The 21,531-nt window shown below is 34.7% G+C and overlaps 2 protein-coding genes across 2 annotated transcripts; both read left to right on the top strand.

Annotated features, from left to right (window-relative positions):
• Positions 1 to 4,746: 4,746 nt before the first annotated feature.
• Positions 4,747 to 9,823, top strand: PHOX1 (Octicosapeptide/Phox/Bem1p (PB1) domain-containing protein / tetratricopeptide repeat (TPR)-containing protein). Its single transcript, XM_086454963.1, has 3 exons — positions 4,747 to 7,266; positions 7,347 to 7,612; positions 9,483 to 9,823. The coding sequence occupies exons 1-2, from the start codon at positions 5,334 to 5,336 to the stop codon at positions 7,493 to 7,495; spliced, it is 2,082 nt and encodes a 693-aa protein (XP_086311089.1). The 5' UTR covers positions 4,747 to 5,333; the 3' UTR covers positions 7,496 to 7,612; positions 9,483 to 9,823.
• Positions 9,824 to 10,877: 1,054 nt separating this feature from the next.
• On the top strand, positions 10,878 to 20,732 carry LOC147392649 (AmmeMemoRadiSam system protein B). The gene is made up of 8 exons (XM_086454964.1): positions 10,878 to 11,093; positions 15,657 to 15,741; positions 15,840 to 15,908; positions 18,146 to 18,258; positions 18,901 to 19,012; positions 19,088 to 19,231; positions 20,094 to 20,268; positions 20,404 to 20,732. The coding sequence occupies exons 1-8, from the start codon at positions 11,042 to 11,044 to the stop codon at positions 20,527 to 20,529; spliced, it is 876 nt and encodes a 291-aa protein (XP_086311090.1). The 5' UTR covers positions 10,878 to 11,041; the 3' UTR covers positions 20,530 to 20,732.
• The last annotated feature ends 799 nt before the right edge of the window (positions 20,733 to 21,531 follow it).

Here is a 21,531-nt window from a genome sequence, read left to right as displayed (position 1 = left end):
ATTGGAATGTTTCGTGAAATTTTGAACCATGTTCATACATATCAATCAAAGGAAGACATTTTTGCAGGAATTTTCCTGAAGTGGTTGTTCTCGATTATAATCTTATTTTGCATTTGTCCTACACTCATGCTCATGGGCGACTTCTGGTTTTAGTGATCATTGACTTTTGTTTGTGTTTTTATTTTTTTGTGTCCGTCTGTGGGGACTAAAGTTGATTTACTTCTATATAGTTATGCTCATTAATCCAAAGGACTCAAACCACAGTTTAATGTCACATTAGAAGCATTTGTGTCACCTTGTATGCTTGATGATGGTAGATTGGTAAATTAAAATAATTATTTTTATAAATTTTTAATATAAATTTATTATATTTATATATATTTAATGTAATTATATATTTATAAGGGTATTCTGATAATTTTTTATGCATTTTAGGAGCATTATCAACATTACGTATTATGCAAGTATTTTGTTTATCAGAAAAATTTTATATGTCCATTTTTAAGAGGAGATGCTGCTGAAATTTCTATAGATTTATAAAAAAAATGTATAATTTTTTTTTGAATTATAAATATTTTAAAATTAATAAAATTATTTTTAAAAGTTTTTATATAATTTTATTATATTTATATATATTTAGTGTAATTATATATTTATAAGGGTATTCTGGTAATTTTTTATGCATTTTGAGTGTTCCATCAACCTTAAGGGTATTCTGGTCATTTTACCCTAAACAGCAGATTCTAGAAGCTGTATCAAACAATAATTACCAGATTCTGGTCAACAGCACAGCACTTTCACGAAGCTGTAACAAACAAGCTTTTCAGTGTTTCAGCTTCTAACAGCAGATTCTGACAGCAGATTCTGACAGCAGATTCAGGCAGCTGAATCAAACGGGGCCTTACTCTCTCTCTCTCTCGAGTTTTGTAAGTTGAATCCATAGAAATTAGGTCTTTAGATTTATTTTTAAATTATCTTATTTCTTTAATTTTATTTTTTTTCATCTAGACATCAGGAAAAATGGGAAAAGCATTATTAAAATCTCTTGGATGATAATTCTCTCAGTGATTTTAGACATATTTTGTGCGATAAATTCAAATCAAATATGTTTTAATTGATTTGACATGTACCTATTAAAGATAATAAAATAAATACCGTAAGTATCTTTCAAATATAATTTTCTTATATAAATCTGTGTATTTGGTATACCAATATTGAATCTATGTATATAGGATTAGTTGGTACCTATTGAAAAAATGATTCTATATTAGTATATCAAATAAAAAATTTCATGTACAAAATTTCATGCATAGAAAACTCAACAAAATATGTTAAAATACATGTGCAAAGAGAAAATATGTTAAGAAGTCTGTGACTCATTCTCCATCACATTGACAAGTCTGAAATGACTCGTATGATAATAAAAATCGTCAAAGTCAATTGGGTTTTGTATTTTTATGAAAAATAAATATTTTTTAAATTTAAAAACATTTACTATTTATATACAAATATAAGTTTGTGAACTTGCATATTTGACTCCGCCTTATAACTTACTAGGGTTGCGACCTAGGTGGCCTGGTTTGAGCTCAACCGGATTGATAGGCAAGCTTCAGCCGAATTATGTAAAAAATGAGTTGGATCTAAGTTATAATATCTCAATCCGACCTCAAGTTGGGTCGAGAGTGTTATAGATTGATTTGGGTCCACAATACATTTCATGTTTGAAACACATTTTTTGTCACGAAGAGTTGTATCAGCATTAAGGTGACTTGCGAAGGCATGTAACATGTTTGATCACAATACAAGGTGGTTAATTCAAGTTATATTTTCACTATATGCATTGGACAGCTAACATAGGGTGCCTTTTGTAATTATTAAATAAATAAATAAAACAACTTGTAAGATATCCCCTCAATGGATCTATAAATAGAGGGATCATGAATTGGTTTAGAGGCCAAATTTATGTCCATCGTAACTTAATTTAATTACTTGGTATAATCAAGAGCATTTCGCATGCTTTTTTTTTCTTCTCCTTAGCAAAATTCAGATATGAATTTAGCTTGGTAAGGTTTTAATTATTTATTTATTTAAATTCAAGCTTAATTGATGCCAATTCCAAGGAATCACACTAGATTAACTTAGACGGTTAGATTCATGTCAATAACATACTGACATTAGGGCCTAAGGAGTGAATGGAAGCATCATCAATATATATTTTTTATATTTTTTTCCTAATTATTATGGCTTGTGAAAAGTTGGATATCACCGATGTGGGCTTGGGTTAGTATCATTTGACTAAAAATTCTTTCAATGATGAATTTAAAGGTTGTATACGGTTTTATTTACTAATGGTTTTATATTCAATGTTGTATTGATTATTTAAGATATATAATTTATTTACTGATCAAAATAAATTTATGGTTGTTCAACGAGCTTAACTCGTCCAACATTCCAACCTGCCCAAAATTCTAAAACTCAGGCTAACCGGAACTCAATCCGATTTTAGAAGCTCAAGCTTAGGTTGAGGGTTCTGCCACTTGGGTTGTTCTTGGGTTTACCTCTCAAACCCGCTCAAGTGCAGGTTGCAGCCCTAATGGTTATAATGAGAAAAAGTTATATTTGAATATAAATGAATGTAATACCAAATAAATCAAAGATTTTACCAAAAAAAACAAGAGGTTGAAGATGGATAAGAAGTGTAGGTCTATGTCACTTGGTTTTTTGGTTCGCTAGGTTTAAATTTGTGTTTGCAATTCACCACTCTTGAATGAAATCGATTTGTAGATGATAGTTAAGTCATTTATGGTATCTCATGTAAGATGACTCGGGTCAAAGGGTATCTCATTAGTTTAAAAAAGGTGGTATTAACCAAATCTTGGGATTTTCAAAATGAGGGTTCTTTCTAATATTGACCAAAGTGAGGGGCATCTCTAAAATTCATCAAAACACGGGATTTGTAAAATTAGTTATTTTTTACAAACCCATCACGAATCAAACCAGGTAACATATGTAAGGATAAGGTTTAAAAAAGGGGTTGGAATGCATTGACCCCTAAAAACGACTCATAAAAAAAAACACATGATCCCAACCCTTTAAACACAAAATCCAATGGTTGAGATTTACGAGTATCTTGATAACACAAATATGAGAGATACTTATCCCAATAATAAATCTTAACCATTGGATTTTGCATTTAATGGATTGGGATCATGTGTTTTTTTCACAAGTCATTCTTAAGCGTCAAGGGATCTTGACCCTTTAAGAATACGAGCATATAACAAACATCAATCACATTGATTTACGATCATTCAAAAACCATTGTAATGACAAGGATAAAAATGAGAGACTTATAAAAGTAGGGGAAATGGATCCAAATACAAGAAACTGACGTTAGTTGTAGTGATTAGTGAAGCTCCGACATCTAATGAATATGAGGAGTTACTTTATATATAAAAAGAGCAAATAAATTCAAATTCAATATCTATCCTAATGGAGGCTAATTGTAACTTAAATTTCATTCATCGCCTCTCCAATTTCATCAACAATGGAGCAATTGTGACTCATTAAAGAAAAAATTTACATCTTACACCATACAATCTTATGATGATGAGAGATTATTGGACATACCAATACTTGAATATGATAGAGAGCTTCTATTGCCACACCAATTTTTGCTAATGCCACTCCAAGATTTATTCTAATATGAACTGGGGTGGCATGAGATTGATTGTAGACTAGAAGTTGATTGTTGGGTGATCGAAACTTTTGTTTGTAAATGGTCTTAGAGTACTATGCCAAGTGGCTTGCAAAGGAGAAGTGAAGTTGAGTAACTATCCAACATCCTGGAGTAAAAGATCAAAATGTAGAATATGGTATATTCTCCCACGTGAAAACCCTATCGTGGCTGTTTCCAAATGAACGCTTATGGATTTGGCCCGCATTGGTACATAACCTTTCACGTGTCCCATGTGCCAAAAACTTTTCTTTGTTCCTACCATATAGGGGTGTCAGTGGATCCAGCTCGGATTGGGTATTTTGGATTGGATCTTATCGGATTAGATTTATGGATCCTGATATTAGGATCCAAATCCAATTTGATATACAAAAACTAATTAAAATTGATATATTCAAACAAAATACATAATATAATTTCTATAGTTCTCAAATTTTATCTAATCGGCTCATGATTGATTCAGAACCGATGGGGCAGGCTATCTAACTGGATCGGATCCTTTTTGAAACCCAAAATCCTTGGTCCAGATCTGAATTTTACAGCTCAGATCCATTAACGGCCCAGTGTCATTCGCCTGTCATTTCATTAAAAGCCTAAACGAGGGTAGTTTAGTCATTATACCAAACTTAACCGTCTCCATTTCCTGACAGCAAGGAACAATCGATATTTATTGAAAAAATAAAAAACATAAAAGCAAAATATTTGTAATTTAAAAAAAAATAAAAATTTAACCCTTCTTCTCTCTTATTTAGAGAGCTAGCTACACCAACTCTTACTAATACCACACCAATTCCTACATAGATCACCTAAGAATTTCACACAGTTGGTGTGGGGTTGGTACAAATTGATGTGGCAATAGCAACTATCTTTATTTATTTATTGTTATATTTATGTTCTTTTAAACTTTATTACTTTAAAACGTCCCCAAAAAACTTGGAGTTCACGGAAATGCGGGACCCACCTAAATGTATTTGAAAACTTATTAAAAAATAATTAATAAAACAGATTGGATTTCTTTTTGCAGCTTTTTGTGGCGTTCACGTTAAGCTGAGAAAACCCTTACAATGAAGAAAAATGCTTGGTTTTCATTCAATCTTAAAAGCAACCGAAGACGCCATCAACGAGAAAAGTCGTTCTTAGAGCAGAATTCAAACTTAATCGAGGAGAATTCGGGTTTCAGATAAGTTTCCAGATCATGTTGTGTGATTATTGTAGGAAAAAAATAGTTTTTAATCAAGAAATGAGTTTTTTCTAGCTTGTTCAGGTTTTCTTTGTATCTAAATCTGTTTGGAGAGGGAAAAACTCGTTCTTTGAATCGTTTCTTTGTGAATTTGGGTGGGTTTTGAATCTTTTTTGTGAGAATAAATTTGAGTTTCAGAGGGGGTATTAGGTTTGTTGAATTGGAGGAGACTTGGGGGTGTTGCATAAGAATTAGAAGCTCGGTCTCGACAGACGTGAGACCGATCTTCTTTGGGTTGTTTTTGTGTGGAATTGGATTGAATTGTGAGGTTTTTGGTTGGAAATTTGAAGTAAAAAAAAAAAGGTTTTTTTTTTTCCTTCTTTCTTTCTGGTTGTGGGTTTTGTGGTTGTTGGATTTGTGATGGGGAAGCCTAGTGGGAAGAAGAAGAAAACCATGGGAGGGAAATCTGGTGAGGGTAATACAAGTAGTAAATCGGCGGAGCGGAGCCCGAAAGCTTTTGATAACGACACGGCCATCTTCATCGCAATGTCTCAAGAATTGAAGGATGAGGGGAATAAGCTTTTTCAAAAGAGGGATCATGAAGGAGCCATGTTAAGCTATGAGAAAGCCCTAAAATTGCTTCCAAGAAATCACATAGATGTAGCACACCTTCGGAGTAATATGGCCGCTTGTTATATGCAGATGGGTCTTAGTGAGTACCCGAGAGCTATCAACGAGTGCAATTTGGCTTTGGAAGTCTCTCCGAAATATAGTAAAGCTCTCTTGAAGAGGGCTAAGTGTTACGAAGCTTTGAATCGGTTGGATTTGGCGTTTAAAGATGTTGATTTGGTTTTGAACACCGAGCCGAATAATCTCACTGCATTAGAGATTGCTGAGAGGGTGAAAAAGGCCCTTGAGAAGAAGGGTATCATGGTGGATGATAAAGGTTTTAATTTGACTCAAGAGTACATTGAACCCCCATGTGCTTCACCACCACGTAAAGTGGTGAAAGAGAAACCTAGAAAGAAGAAAAGCAACAAATTCATCGAGGAGAAGAAAGCCGAGGATAAGGTGGTTGTGGAGGAAAATGTCAGTAATGCTAAAGAAGAAGAACCCACGAGGGCTTTGAAATTGGTCTTTGGGGAGGATATTAGGTGTGCCCAATTACCAACTAATTGTAGCATTCAACGGCTGAAGGAAATAGTTCAAGATCGATTTCCGACTTTAAAGGCATTTCTTATCAAATACAAAGATCAAGAAGGGGACTTGGTGACAATCACCTCTTCTGAAGAACTAAGATGGGCTGAAGCATCCGCCGAGCAACAGGGTTCTGTTAGGTTGTACGTTGTAGATGTTAATCCGGAGCGAGAGCCATTACTTGAGGGAGCAAAGAATGGGGGCCAAGTTCAAAATCTCAAGATAAACCATAAGAATGTCTCTGAGAACGGAAACGCAGAACAAGGTAGGGTAACAGAAAATGGGTCATTGTATATTGATGATTGGATCGTACAATTTGCTCGTTTGTTCAAGAATCATGTTGGGTTCAATTCAGACGCGTACTTGGACCTTCATGAGCTCGGGATGAAGCTCTACTCGGAAGCTATGGAGGACACTGTCACGAGTGAAGAAGCCCAAGACCTTTTCGAGATTGCAGCGGAGAAATTCCAAGAGATGGCGGCTTTAGCTTTGTTCAATTGGGGAAATGTTCACATGTCCAAGGCAAGGAAGATGGTGTTCTTCCCCGAAGATGCTTCTAGGGAATCCATACTTGTTCAAGTTAAAGCAGCATATGAGTGGGCACAAAAAGAATACGTTAAAGCAGGAAAGAGATACGAAGAAGCTTTAAAAATCAAACCAGACTTCTATGAAGCCCTTCTTGCGCTTGGTCAATTGCAGTTCGAGCAAGCGAAACTCTCATGGTATTATGCAATTGGAAGCAAGGTTGACTTGGAGACATGGCCTTCTTCAGAGGTTCTTCAGCTTTTCAACAATGCTGAGGATAACATGGAAAAGGGGACTCAAATATGGGAAGAGATGGAAGAGCAGCGTTTGAATGAGCTTTCTAAACCAGATAAGGTTAAGACCCAGTTACAGAAGATGGGTTTGGATGAGCTTTTTAAAGGTATATCGGCAGGTGAAGCTGCGGAACAAGCTTCAAACATGAAGTCTCAGATCAATCTCTTATGGGGTACCATTCTTTACGAGCGTTCTATTGTGGAGTACAAATTAGGGTTGCCAGGGTGGGAAGAATGCCTTGAGGTTGCTGTTGAGAAATTCGAACTTGCCGGAGCTTCTCCAACGGATATAGCTGTTATGATAAAGAACCATTGTGCCAATAAAACTACATTTGAGGGTAAGACACGAAGATCTGCTGAAAATATTCATTTAAGAACTTCAGAAAATATTTGATTTTTTTTCTGTTAATATTTTCAGGGTTAGGGTTCAAAATTAATGAGATAGTACAGGCGTGGAACGAGATGTATGATGCGAAAAGATGGAAGTGTGGTGTTCCATCGTTCCGGCTTGAACCATTATTTCGAAGACAGGTTCCGAAGCTGCATCACATCTTGGAGCATGTATGAGTTGTGTGTTGTTAATTTAACAGTGTTAAAGGTTGAGTTAGCGTCTTTAGAACAGAGAAAGAGTCAGTTTTTGTTGCTCCCATTTCCAGAAGCAGCACCCATTGCAGACTGAGAGAGGTAATCTCTATGCCCATTAAATTATTCATCCAAATAAAGAATATCTTAGTTTCCTTCTGCAATGATTACAGGTAGATCTCTCACCTGCTTGTGAGCCTAGAAAGCTTTTAATATCATATAACATTAAAAAAATAAAACATGTGTTTTATTGAAAATAATATAAAAATCATCCTCAATTTTATTAACAAGTATATTGCTAGTTTAAATAGATTTCTAACAATAATTACTGTCCAATGTTTAACTAAAAATATAAATGAAAACCAATTTAAAAATTGCAAACATAACTGAACAGAAGAAAGTCCTAACTCAACAGAATGTTAGAGGCACTGAGGGTGGATTACACAATCATGGTAGTGTTAGTTTGTGTGAGGTTTTGAGTTCCTGAAATAGGATCCTAGCAGAAGATTCCTGCAACTGAGATTGGGATTGACATACCAATTAAACCTTTTGCAAGGTACGTGACAATGACGTCAAACTTTATAGGTTTCGACGAAATGAAAGTTTTTTAGGGATTTTATTTGGATGTCGGATACGTGTTGAAACACATCTTCATTTCCACACATCCCAACACATGCCCTCCTTTAAGGCAGTGTAACTAGAAAGCCATCATTAATTGAAGAAATTCCACACCACACCAGTATTCCTCCCATAAGTGAATTATATCTCCACTGCTCACTTTGAATCTCGTCATTTTCTCAGTCTCAGAAAACCCATTCAAAATTCCCTTTTAGACGCTACATCAATACAATTGCAGAACCGACCTGTTTTCCCTACCTCGATTTCTGGTTCTGTCTCTCTCCACAATGACTTTGGGAGTATGTAGAATGTGAGAGTTTTCTATCAACATGGATTTTGGGAGAGAAGCTAGGCTACTGATGGAGTTTTTCTTCTACTTCTTTTTTTATTTTACAGTCTCTTCCTTTCCTGTTACTTTTGTGGTATTCAAAAGGGATAGCCAGAATGTTTCTTGCTTTCTAAGATGTCTTGAAAAAAATATTTCATTTTCTTTGAGTGCAATCCTTTCTTTGTCATCTTCATAAGAAACTCCTCCTTAGGCTAATCATGTATTATTTTTGTTCTTGGTCTTTATAGTCGAGGTTTAAATGGGGTCAAAGGTGGTGAACCTTGCTCCTTATTCATTGTTAGAATGTTGACAACCCCAGTTGGAAGAAATATTCAAGTTGAAGGTCCTAGAAGAGCGAATAGAAGACCCAAAAGAAGATGGAGATAGTAAAAACAGATATGAACTCATAGGGTATTTGAAAAGAAAGGAATAGTCGTATCTTTGAGGGGAATGAGTCATTAACGGAAGACGTGATCTTATTTATTTTGGGCTTGGTGTTTGCTTAGAGCAAACTTTACAAGGAATTCAGAGGAGTTTCCTTCGAAGACTTTTTTGTTAGATGGGATAGAATTTGTAGTTTGGTGTTGGAGTAGTTTGTTTGGTGCCTTGTTGCTCTTTGTTTCTTTTGTTTTTCTTTGTTCGTCCTTGTTGTTTGGGTTGGTCTTCTCGACCCCCCATTTCTTCCCCTCTTCTCTTTTTAATAAATTATCTTTACCAATAAAAAAAATAATATTGCAAGAGTCCCATGGTAATGTGATAAATGAATAATAAATAAAGGGCCTTTACATTTCGTGCATTATTCACATATATAACGTATGTGGGGGTATGACCAAAATACCATTAGGTCTCAATTAAGTAAATTGATGAACATGTGGAAATTAAACTGTTTATATTAGTTTATTGTTTCTGTATTAATTCATATTTCGAATTACTTGCTATTCTTGACTTGGGTTTTACCGTATTAGTGTCTGTATCATCTTTCAATGTGTGATCTAGATGATGATTCTTTTGTTTATCTGTCTGCAGCTTATGTTTTGTGTGCTCTTGAAAGTGCTGTTTTTGGAATGGATTTCATCTGTTTTGAAGTCAAGTAACCAGTTATATCGGTTATTCTTTAGCCGGGGACGAGAATCACTTCTTACATCAACATGAAGAAGCCGATTGTGCCCCGTATCAGTTTCAGATTTTCCTGGGTTTCATTTAGTTTGTAGAAAATTTGATTTGTATTTGATTCTTAAAATAATACTTGTAATGATATATGGTTTGTTCATCTTCAGTAAGGTTTGTAATTTATTTATATACTCAGCATGCTTTTTTGTAACTTTTGTGAGTTTATATTGCAAAAATAACAGTTTATGTTTCTTTTATTTATTTATTTATTTATTTATTATTATTATTATTATTTTACATATATTTCTTTTGCTAGATTTGAGATAAAAATCTGTTTTGATTGAAATTTTTATTGCAGGTGTATGAATTGGATCATTGTACAAAATCTGATCCGTTTGCAACTCAATTAAATCATTTATAAAATAAATTTTTTATTAAATTTATTAAAATGTAATGTATGTATGGATTGTTTATTGAACCAGGTTTGATATCATCAAGAGCCCATCCAACAATAATTTGATTGGATCTATAAGATTCAATCAAACTCCTATGGATGCTTTTTTAATATTGGGATGAGCGGGGAAAAGTCTCGGGATCTCATAGTTTTTAAAATTTTTTTTAAGGAATATTGAGAAATCATAAGCGACCATCTCCTAAGGATTTATATGATGGAGGTTTTCTTGATTATGGTTTGAATGCTACATTTATTGTTAACGGTCGGATTTGGTGCTTTTTATATAAAATAAGAGAAACCCTTTCCACTATGATAGTGAGGAGAAAGGCGTTATTAAGTCTCATCCATCGTCAAAAAGACCTCGAGATATGTCAACCAAGTCCTCGAGATTTGTAAGGCTTTTTTTTCTTTCTCATTATCATAGTAAAGGCTAGATGGAAATATTTATTATTTCTCTAACTTATAGATTTTGTGACTAAAGATCCATTATTCCACTTAAAAGCATCAATAGAGCATGACTTTGAAATCTAAATTCCCAAACTGGTTTGACTTTGGCCATCCAAAACTCGAACGAGTCAAACCTTTCAAACTAGTTCAAACTGATTTTGACATCTATATACTACAATCACAAATCTAATTTCAGATTGATCTTAAAATATTAAAGAAAAATAGTTAATAAAATAAATTAGTTGACTCGGTCGAGATTTCAAATGACTCGGACAAATTAACTCGAATTTTAGAAGAGACACGGAGGTAATCGATTCACATTGGGAAACTCGTTTGGCTGCCTCCGAATCCGTTCCAACTCGTTCGAGTTTTAAAATATACAGAGCCAAGAAAAGAGGTATCTTTAGAGAGTCAGAGATGCTTGAAACTTGAGAGACTTGAGAGTGGTTGCGTCTATAAAATATATTCGTGTTCCTCGATCTTCAGAAAGAAAAAGGTCTCTTAGGGTTCATAAGCTATTTATTTAGGGTTTCGTTCGTTCTTCTAAGTCTCAGAGCTCGATTTTCTTTCTGAAATGGAGAGAGTGAGAAAAGCTTCTCATGCAGGATCATGGTACACTGATAATCGTAAGTCCAAATTGATTTCCTATTTCAATGCTCATTATTTTCTATGTTGATGTAGTTCGCCTTCAAGTTTAATTTGTTTGTTTTTTTTAGTTTTTTTTCTTTTGAGAATTTTTTGATGGTTTATTTGATTCTGATCTTTTAAACATCTAGATATGGTTGATTTTGTTTCAAAAGTAATTTTTTTTCATAGATATTCTAAATTAGAAGTTAGAATGCTTCATTAATGTAATTAATTAATAAATTAAAAAAATTTCCCTGTTTTGATTATTAATATCGTACATAAAACATTGGAAGTACACCTTAAACGTCTGAAATTTTGAATGAGTTCGTTGAAGTAAACCTCACTGTTGGGGATTTATAAGGAGCTCCATTATTAATTTGTTGAAAGATAAGAATAAAGAAATGATATGTACAAAATGGGAATTTTTAGCACTAGAACCATATGATGGTATAGAAATCTTCTAGTTTATCCTTACGAGTTTAAGGTTGAATTGTTTTAAATGTGAAGGTGTGAGGCGAGGGCAAGGTGCTTCAATGGCTTAAAGGGTGAGGCAGAAGCCTTAAGGTTTTGCTAAGCCACACAAGCATGGATTTTTGAAGGAATATTTAGAAGTAAATAGGTAATAAGAACATAATTTTTTTTGAAGAAATAAATCTATCTATTTCATACTAGTGAGAAGAGATTTTTTTTTTTCTTTTAGTCTAGATGGAGTTTTTGCAATCTTTTACTTTGGTTGTACTAAACGTAACCAGTTGCAGACAAATCTATCCAAGAACAATAAAGATAGAAGAAATAAAACAAGATACAATCACACACGAAACACAAGATTTTTACGTGGTTCTCTTAAGATTGAGGTACGCCTATGGATCATACCTATGATTAGCAACAGGAAAAAACAAAGAGCAAGATGCTCTATTACAAGAGTTTCTCTCACCCTCACAAACTCTCTACAGAATTTTTTGTTTACACTTTCAGACTTCACTTCTTGACACTTTCAGACTTCACTTCTTGTACTACTTGTTTCTCAACCCCACCATATATATAGACATCAGGGGATGAACAAACAATAATATAAGATCAACAATGGTGGTCACCTACCACCACCTACGATGGTGAAAGTCTACAATGGTGGCCACCTACCAACCAAAGTTAGATATGGTGGCTACTAAAGTCTCCACAAGCCATAACTGTCTTGTTTGATAAAAGAGAATCCATCTCATCATCCATAGCTTACTCTCATTTTCCCTGGTGTCAACCTGCACTTTATCTTCATAGCTTTCTGGCTCACCATTATCCGAAGGAAAGGCTGTTTTGCATAATAAGTCGGTTTACAATTGAAAGAAGAACATGATGGTACTAAGCGATACAAGGTCAGGTTGGTTGTTAAAGATTTTAAACTAAAGGCAGGTATCGACCATACTGAAAATTTTCTTATGTTAAGATATCAACTATTAGAGTAGTTTGAGGTATTGTGACGGTAGAAGATTTACATTTAGAGCAGCTAGATGTAAAAATTGCTTTTCTACATGGTAATTTAGAAGAGGATATTTGCATGCATCAGCCACAGGATATGTTGTATCTAGGAAAGAGAATATGGTATGGAAACTCAAGAAGAGTTTATATGGTTTGAAGCAAGCCCTTAGATAGTGGTATAAGAAATTTGACTGTTTCATGTCTGTTAATGGTTTTAACAGACGCCATGCGTCATTGTTGTCATTTTAAGAAATTCAAAAATTCTTATCTCATACTACTTTTGTATGTAGATGATATGCTTGTTGTAGGGTCAAGCATGCTTGAGATTTTGAATCTCAAGGAACAACTGTCAAAGGAATTTGCAATGAAGGATTTGTGTGCTACAAAGCAAATCCTTGGTGTGCGAATCAATAGAGACAGAGAAAATAGAAAGTTGAAGTTGTAATAGGCTGAGTGTGTTTCAAAGGTACTCAAGAGGTTCAATATGGGAAGTGCGAAGCCAATTAACATTCCCTTAGCAAGCCACTTCAAGCTTTCAAAAGAACATGGAGTAGTGATACAGGAAGAACGTGATTATATGGCTAAGATTTATTATGCCGTAGCTATTGACAACTTAATGTATGTTATGGTTTGCACAAGACTAGATATTGCTCAAGCAATGGGAGTTGTAAGCAGATTTATGAGCAACCCAGGAAAGGAGCATTGGGAAGCCGTAAAATGGATTCTTAGATATTTGAGAGGTACTGATGATGCAACACTATGCTATGGAGGTCCAAAATCAGTTTGCAGGGTATGTTGATTCAGATTTGGCAGGGGATATTGATAGCAGAAAGAATACTACACTGTATGTATTCACTCTGGGTAGTGCAACAGTCAGTTGGGTCTCACAATTGTAGAAAATAGTACTGAATCATAGTATGTCGTCGCAACGGAAAGCTTGCAAGGAAATGGTATGGTTACAGAGTTTCTTAAAAGAATTGGGTAACGTGCAAGAACATTGCAAATTGTACAGTGATAGTCAATGTGCAATTCATCTTGCAAAGAACTCGGTTTTTCATTCAAGGACCAAGCACATAGACATTAAATACCACTTCATAAGATCTATCGTAGAAGATCGATGGTTTATTTTTGAAAAGGTTCATACAGGTCAGAATCTTGCAGATATGTTTACAAAGTGATTATTGTGGAGAAACTGAAGACTTGTTCAGTTTCTATTGGTCTTCAAGCTTAGAAGACGGATATGATTCACACTAAGACTATTATGGAGGCGTTATTTCTCAAATGCAACATGATTAGTGGAGATATTCTTAATCAATCTCCAAGTGGGAGATTTTTATAGCTTGTGGAGACTTTAGTAGCTACCATATCTGACCTTGGTTGATATGTGATGGTAGGTGACTACCATTATAGAGCTTTCTTGGTAGGTGGTCACCATTGTGGACTTTCACCATAATAGGTAACCACCATTGTTGACCTCGTATTGTTATTTGATCATCCCCTGATGCTTATATAAAAAGGGGGGGTTGAAAAGTAACTGGTATGCCAAAAAGTGTAGTCTGAGAGTGTAAAAAAAACTCTCGTAGAGAATTTGTAGGAGTGAGAGAAACTCTTGTAATGGCATCTGTTTTTTGCATTTTTTTTTATTGCTAATCATAGTGGAATCGGTGTGAATCATGGACATACTTCAATCGTAAGGGAACCCTGTAAAAATCTTGTGTTTCGTGTGTGATTGCATCTTATTTCATTTCTTCTATTTTTATTGTTCTTGGATAGATTCTCTATAGGTATTACTGACATATTCTCCTCTAAATTGAGAGAACTCTCTCCTCACCCAACTTTATCCAGTTTAATTACAAATTCTTCCTTTGAGTACCCTACAAATATATTTGACTTTAAGAAAGAAAAAAAAACCCTCAATATCAACAGCTCAACACGTGTACAAAAAAATAAATAATAATTTGATGTCTCATGTATAGAAAGCTTGTTGGTCCTCTAAACAGACATTTTCACATTCTTTTGGGCCCATTAACACATTAATATTCGAAAGATCTCTTGATGGACTTGCACACAAAACATTATTTTGATTGGTGACTTCTAATCATTTAATTTGAGCATTTTTTATGGTGATTTCTAGCTTTTGGATATGATCATTTTGGGGTTACAAAATGTAATCTTTATTAGTTACTAGTAAATCTTATAAGTGATAGGTTGAAACATTGATGGATCAATTGACCTAGAAAAAAAAATATGATTTTAGAAATTTTTAGATGATCTAACACCAAGATTTTTTCGCCTTGGGCTTATAAAAAAAAGTTTTTTTCACCATGGGCTATTATAATTTTATTTGAATAACATGATCTAGGGTTGGACATAGGGACAAGTTGCTTTGAGCGGGGCTTAAATATATTTGTGGAGCGTATTTTCTTTTTTTAAAGATAAATATAAATATACTTCTGGGACTTTCTTGAAGGGAGAATATATAATGAACTCGATAAAGTTGGGAGTGGAAATAATTTTCTCGACTTCAGGGGAGAACATATAATATACATGTTGAAGTCTGCATGTAGAAGACTATTTTCCTATTTAATTATGGGTTTGGAGGAAATGAAAAAGGAACTAAGTTGAAATTTTAATGTCCAATAATTTAAAATTGCCCCCCAACATAAAAACAAGAGGCACAAGCCTCTGCTATGTAGCATGAGAAAAGATGTAAAAGCTTGAAGCTTACTCCTTCTTGGGTCCACAGTGGATGAGGGGGATTTTACATCTCTTTAATAAGCCTCAGGACATTTTGGAGGGTTTGGTGATTAGATCGTCGAATGATGAATACTATTTCAGCGGCTAAATGGCTGCGGAGATTTTTACTAAGACATGGAATTCAAGGGTTGTAGTTAATGAATCATTTACTTATCAAAAATAAAATAAAATAAAACAAAATAAAAAATAAATCCAAGGTCGTATAGGGAACCAGATTAGGCTTTGGGAGGACATATTATGCGGCGAAGAACCCTCTGTTTACTTACCGCAGATATTCCTGTTTCTATTCAAATGTTTTGCTCCTCATACTGGTTTATTTTAATCCTTCGCAGCCACCAAACTGGGAGAAGACCTTGATGGATGGCTAAGAGCAACTGGTCTGGCTAAATCCCCTGATGTAAGAGGTGTCATTGCCCCGTAAGTTAGTGTGAACCATCTTCCCCATTAAACTTCTAGAGAGCATACAAACATGGATGTTGAGATTTTTCATTGCTCCTTTGGTGGCATAACTACAGGCATGCTGGTTATTCATATTCAGGCCGTGCTGCAGCCTTTGCATTTGGTAATATAGACCCAACAAATATGTGAGTTAATTCTTCTTCTTTTTATTTGGAAATATTCATTCATATTTGTCTCTTTGTTCAGATTATGTTGTATTGTTGATTTGTAATTTTCATATTGTAGCATCATTCATGAATCATATCCTTCCCCTTAATTGAATTGTGGTTTTATGGTAAGCTTCCATAGTGTTTGAGAATCTTGAGAAGGTAGGGTATGGACTAGAAGCGTGCACTTTCTTCTCATAGATTTGATGCTACTTTTTTTTATTGTGAACCACTTTCTTCTTGGAATATGAATAGGTCGGTGTATTTGAGTGTTAGGCGTGAAAGCTTGAATATAACCGTGGTGTAGTCCATCCTGTACTATTTAATCTTTTAGCTTTATATCTATGTTGGCTTTTTGAAGGTACAGAGGAGTAGGAAATGATAATCATCATTGTTGTCACCAAAGCCTTAGCCCAAGGATTTGGCTGAAATATGGTCTAGCATGTTGTTCTGCATAAAAATAGAATTTGAAATGACAAGAAATATCCTTGGTAAAAAAAAAACGCTGGTGAAGATAAATTGGCATGCACAATCGAAAGGACCTGAAATTTTGAAGACTTATTTGTAGAGAAACCTTTTGAAGTAAAAGGAGAGGGAGATAGGAAAAAACAGAAATAGCTTCTTGTAGAGCTGGTTTAGGGTTTTATTTGCACAGAAAGGTTTTGAAACTTATTCAAAAAGAAAACTATCTTGCATTAGCCACCTAAGTGGTTGCTAACTTGCACAGTTGCACTTGAATTTAAGTTAAGAAAAATGCTGATTTGCATTGATTATTTAAGTTGCTACTAGATACTTCTAATTTCAAGTTGGTGTTCTTTAGCACTGAAAAGAGGAAAGAAATTGTATGTTAGTTCTTAGAAAGTTATGTAGTAATCCTTTTAGACCCCAATAATTCGTACCTCTAGGTCATGAATATCTGTAATTCTTATTAAAATTATCTTTATCGATAAAAATAAATAAATAAAACCTTTCAGAATTAATATTCCAAGTTTACAGAACATCAATGACTATTTGCAAGATACAATCAAACATCAACGGTTATTTCAAAAACATTGGAATCTAATTGATGAAATTCTCTCTTGAATTCTCCCCCAAAAGTTGGAATCTTTCTCAAACACCCTCCCAACTGGGTACATCTCATTAAAGCATCTCTAGTTGGTGAACCTTCTGAGATTTATTTCAACCGATTAACAACCAAATTCTTCGACTGTAGCGGACCATCAAGAAATAAGCAGAAATGAACTATGTGACACCATGTATGTGTGTGTTTTAATATATTCGTAGTCCTAGCTTTTGTTGATCACTGTAATGTACACACACTATTTGTAAATGTGGAGACCCTTCCCCACGATTGAGAGGACATAGAACTACATTGCTTGTCATCTTACAGTGACGATGCAAATTAGCTTAAAGCTCTTGAGGCAATCCCAGCCATAAGAATTCTAGGTCAACACCAATTTTGAGATTAGTTCTCCATGTGAACAACTGTGACCGCCCACCTATTCTTTGAAGGCAGAATCATGAGGGGGCAGCTCTTCAAAAAATCCCTTTACTTCATATGCAATGATTATCCATCAATGAAGGTGATGATAAAACCAATCAAATAATAAAGCCAACTATACATCCATATACAACCAAAATAAGCCATCAAATGGCTTGCAATTACACACAATACCAGCAATTTCTTTGATAAGGTCTCTAATGCACCTCGCTCCTCTTGTATTTCCTGCCAAAGCACAAGGGACAGTGGAACATTCATTTTCCTTTGCACTACCACTTAACATTGTAGCTTTTCTTCTTACTATCAAAATGACTATCCTAGGAGTACCTTCAATCTTATAAATCCTACCAAGATGTATATAATTGATTACAAGAAGAAGACAATGCAAACCCCCCCACCCCCCCTTCTCTCTCTCATTTTCTTTGCAACCTCATTGTTGCTTAAAGTATGCTTGTCTCATTATTAGATTTATATGATGTAAAAGGGGAACATTTTAAGTTAGATAGCCTATTTTGTTTTTCCAATAATTGTTATTTGCAGCCTTATTGTTGCTAGAAGCGTGCTGGTTTCATAATCTGGGTTGCTATGGTGGTAGGGTTAGCTTAAAGTTGTTAAATTCCTCCTCATGCTATATATATGTACATATATCATGAACGAGAATGGAGTTAATTGCTTTCTTTCTATTGCTGATATGTGAGTAAATGGTCAATTTCAGTTCTCGGGTGTTCCTTCTTGGCCCATCTCACCATTATTACACTTCTAAATGTGCTCTTTCAAGGGCCACAGTTTACAACACACCTCTGGGAGACCTCCCAATCGATTTGGAAGGTATGCAATTTTATTTCTGCCATACTGAATGCTATATCCTTACCCTCTTTCCGAAATTTTTTATGCATAAGTTGTCTTTGCAATGCTCACAATTAATAAATTTGATTTTCATATATTTCTTTATGTTTTGGTTTTATTTATTGAAATGAACTTGATAAATTCTGTGGGCTGTTTTTCCTTGTTTCTCTTTTCAAATGTGCATCTGGGTGTCCTTTTAGCTGGGCATGTTTTTCCTCTATCTTTTTTTCCTAGAAGTGTATACATGTCTTTCTCCAGCATTAAAAGCAATATATGACTACTTTAACCCAAAACTTGTTTACAACCACTAGGGTCATGTTAGTTTTTTCTACAACATGAAAAGATTTTGAACTATAGTGCCCCACTTGCTTTTGAATGACATCACAGAAGCAATGCAAGTTTCCTTAAAAAATAAAAAGTTGTAGAAGTCTGCATCCTCTTTCCTTACATTTTAATGATTTGATTTTTTCGGGGTTTGATTAATTTCTCTTTTTCTTCTGTTGCCTATTGATAATTTTTTATGACATTGCAGTTAACAATTTTGTATCTTCTGTTTTTAGTACGGCCCCTATTTAAATTGAAGCAAAACTCATTCACATTCTTGTTTGTTTCTTGAAATATCAGTCAATGAGGAACTACAGGCAACAGGAAAATTTGAACTTATGGATCTTCGAGTTGATGAAGCAGAACATAGCATGGAAATGCACTTGCCATATCTGGCGAAAGTATTTCACGGGTAATTTTATTGTAAATTAAGCTTTTCTGCAGTACAAATTCTTTCCTTATATTGATTTAAGGTTGCCTGACACAGTTACCCAGTAAAAATTGTACCCATTTTGGTTGGCGCTCTTAATTCAGAGAATGAAGCCATGTACGGACGGCTGCTTGCCAAATACGTAGATGACCCAAAGAATTTCTTTTCTGTGTCTTCAGACTTCTGTCACTGGGGATCTCGGTATGCTTCTCTAACAGATTCTTTATGGAAGATAGTAGTATTTAGCTCTCATTGTTATTCTACTCTTCCAATATCATTTCCTTTTTTACTATGTATCATGGACACAAACGCCTCTGCCAGGGCACTAATATGAACTGTGCAGACACACTGACCCCACAAATCTGTTCGGTCGACTAGTACTTATAGCTTATTGCACACCGGGAACTTTTTTTTTTTTAATATGTTAGTTCAAATGACGTGTGTACTACTACATTAAATCGAATACTTTGGCTTCAGCAGATGGGATTTGTAGCTTAGATGTAAGAAGCTTGCTCTACATCAATTGATACTACTAACTAAGCTCTATCATCTATCTGAATTCTCCAAAGCAACTTAAATTAACTATAAAAACAGTTCTACCTTTTAACAAATAATTTTTGTAAATCATGGGCAAACAAGGTGCCACGCACTAGTAGAATATAGAGAGAAGGTATTTAAGTAATGTCATACATAATAATAGTTGGAAAACAAAGTACTTGAATAAAGTTCCATTTGTCTGAAAAGTGTGTCAGTGTTTGTCAGACACATGATTACAGCACATTGGTGCACACAAGTTCTTAGAGATTGGAGCTCCCTTTCACAAAGCCTTTTCCTAATTCCTTTTTCTTTACCTCTTATTTTAATAGAGAGCTAGAAAGCATCAGTTCTCACAAGTGTGATGTGTAACACTGTAGTTACTGTCCATAAACAACATAGCATACACAGAACATATGCTAGTGAGGCCTTCTAGTCAATGGGTTTACCTTGGAAATCTTGCAAGAGAAAGGAACTCTATCAAGCTGTCAATTCTAATCTTCCAATGTTTGGATTATATTGGTGCCAGGTTTGACTTCATGCACTATGACCGCAAATATGGAGCCATCTACAAGTCCATTGAAGCATTGGACCGGATGGGCATGGATATCATAGAGACCGGAGACCCGGATACATTCAAACGGTACCTGTCAGAGTTTGATAATACCATCTGTGGACGACATCCCATCAGTGTATTTCTTCATGTAAATACATTTGTCTTACTTGTTTTTTCTCTTGTAATTTTTTTTTCCTTGTATGAACCTCCCAATCTTTCTTCTAGTCAACTGCAGCAATGTTTTGATGGTTTGTTTTCCTTTCAATTGTTGATTATGTGTCAGATGTTGCGGAACTGCTCGGCGAAGATAAAGATTAATTTCCTACGGTACGAGCAGTCTAGTCAATGCAAGACCATGAGAGACAGCAGTGTAAGTTATGCATCAGCCGCGGCCAAGGTGGATGGTTGAAGATGTAAGAATAAATTATCCAAACTTACTAAAATTATGAGGGTTGTTATTTTTCCTGTCTTTGTGTCTCAACTGTGCAATAATTCTCCCAATGAAAGAACCCACTCAAAATTGATTCCTTGTTTATACATTTCACACTAATAACAGGGAATAATGCAAAATATATTTACTTATTTTTCTAATCTCATTTTTATTTGGTCTAATTTGCTTCTGTTTTTTTTTCTTATTCATTTTAATATTATGTTTATATTAAGAAACTTTTGATTTGGTCAAATATCGAAATAAATTATTGGAGACCTAGATCATCGGGTCTGATACCGGACATGAGCTCACCTTAGGTTTAGGGTCGCCCAAACCCAACAGTGTGTGTCCTTGGGGCATGTTTGTGTTCAGGGATCTTCTCATCGTCACAAGGTTAAGGTATTAATTGTCTGCTACATCAGATGTGGTGCACAACATTGGGATCTTTGTAATGTACCTGTTTTTGTGTCTCATGTAGAAGAATCCGAATATCTTGTTCTATAAAATTCGTCCCTGACCAGATCAAAATTGTATTATTAGAGTACAATTATGAGACCTACTGTTTTTCTATGAAATTCTTTGGGAAACTGACTAGTGACAGTTTAAAATTAGTGTCCAACAACGCCTTTGGTTTCTTCTTGTGTTCTCTTTCTTTAATTAGAAGGTTGGCTACCACTCGTTTGTTAGACACATGGTATCTTAGATGGAGGTACATGTCCCAACATTGCTAGTGTTTGATTGACGCTGGGATATGTATTGAACTAGTCCTAGAACACATCCCTTAAGATACACAAAACACATTGGAGTCGCATACTTGATACGATTTTCTTGATCGTACAAAAAGAAAATCTAGGAGTATTAGTGTGTTTGTTTGAGATGCACAAAAAATAAAAATAGACAGCAATGGATGCATATATTATTGATGAAGCAACATAACCTTCAACTGATTCTCAACCTATTAGATGTGTTGCGTAACATATT

This window comes from Akebia trifoliata, chromosome 10 (assembly GCF_017979445.1).
Source record: "Akebia trifoliata isolate Shusen 1 chromosome 10, ASM1797944v1, whole genome shotgun sequence".
Lineage (NCBI taxonomy): Eukaryota > Viridiplantae > Streptophyta > Magnoliopsida > Ranunculales > Lardizabalaceae > Akebia > Akebia trifoliata.
Note: the sequence above shows the minus strand (reverse complement) of the source record. Positions and strands in the feature narration are given on the sequence as shown.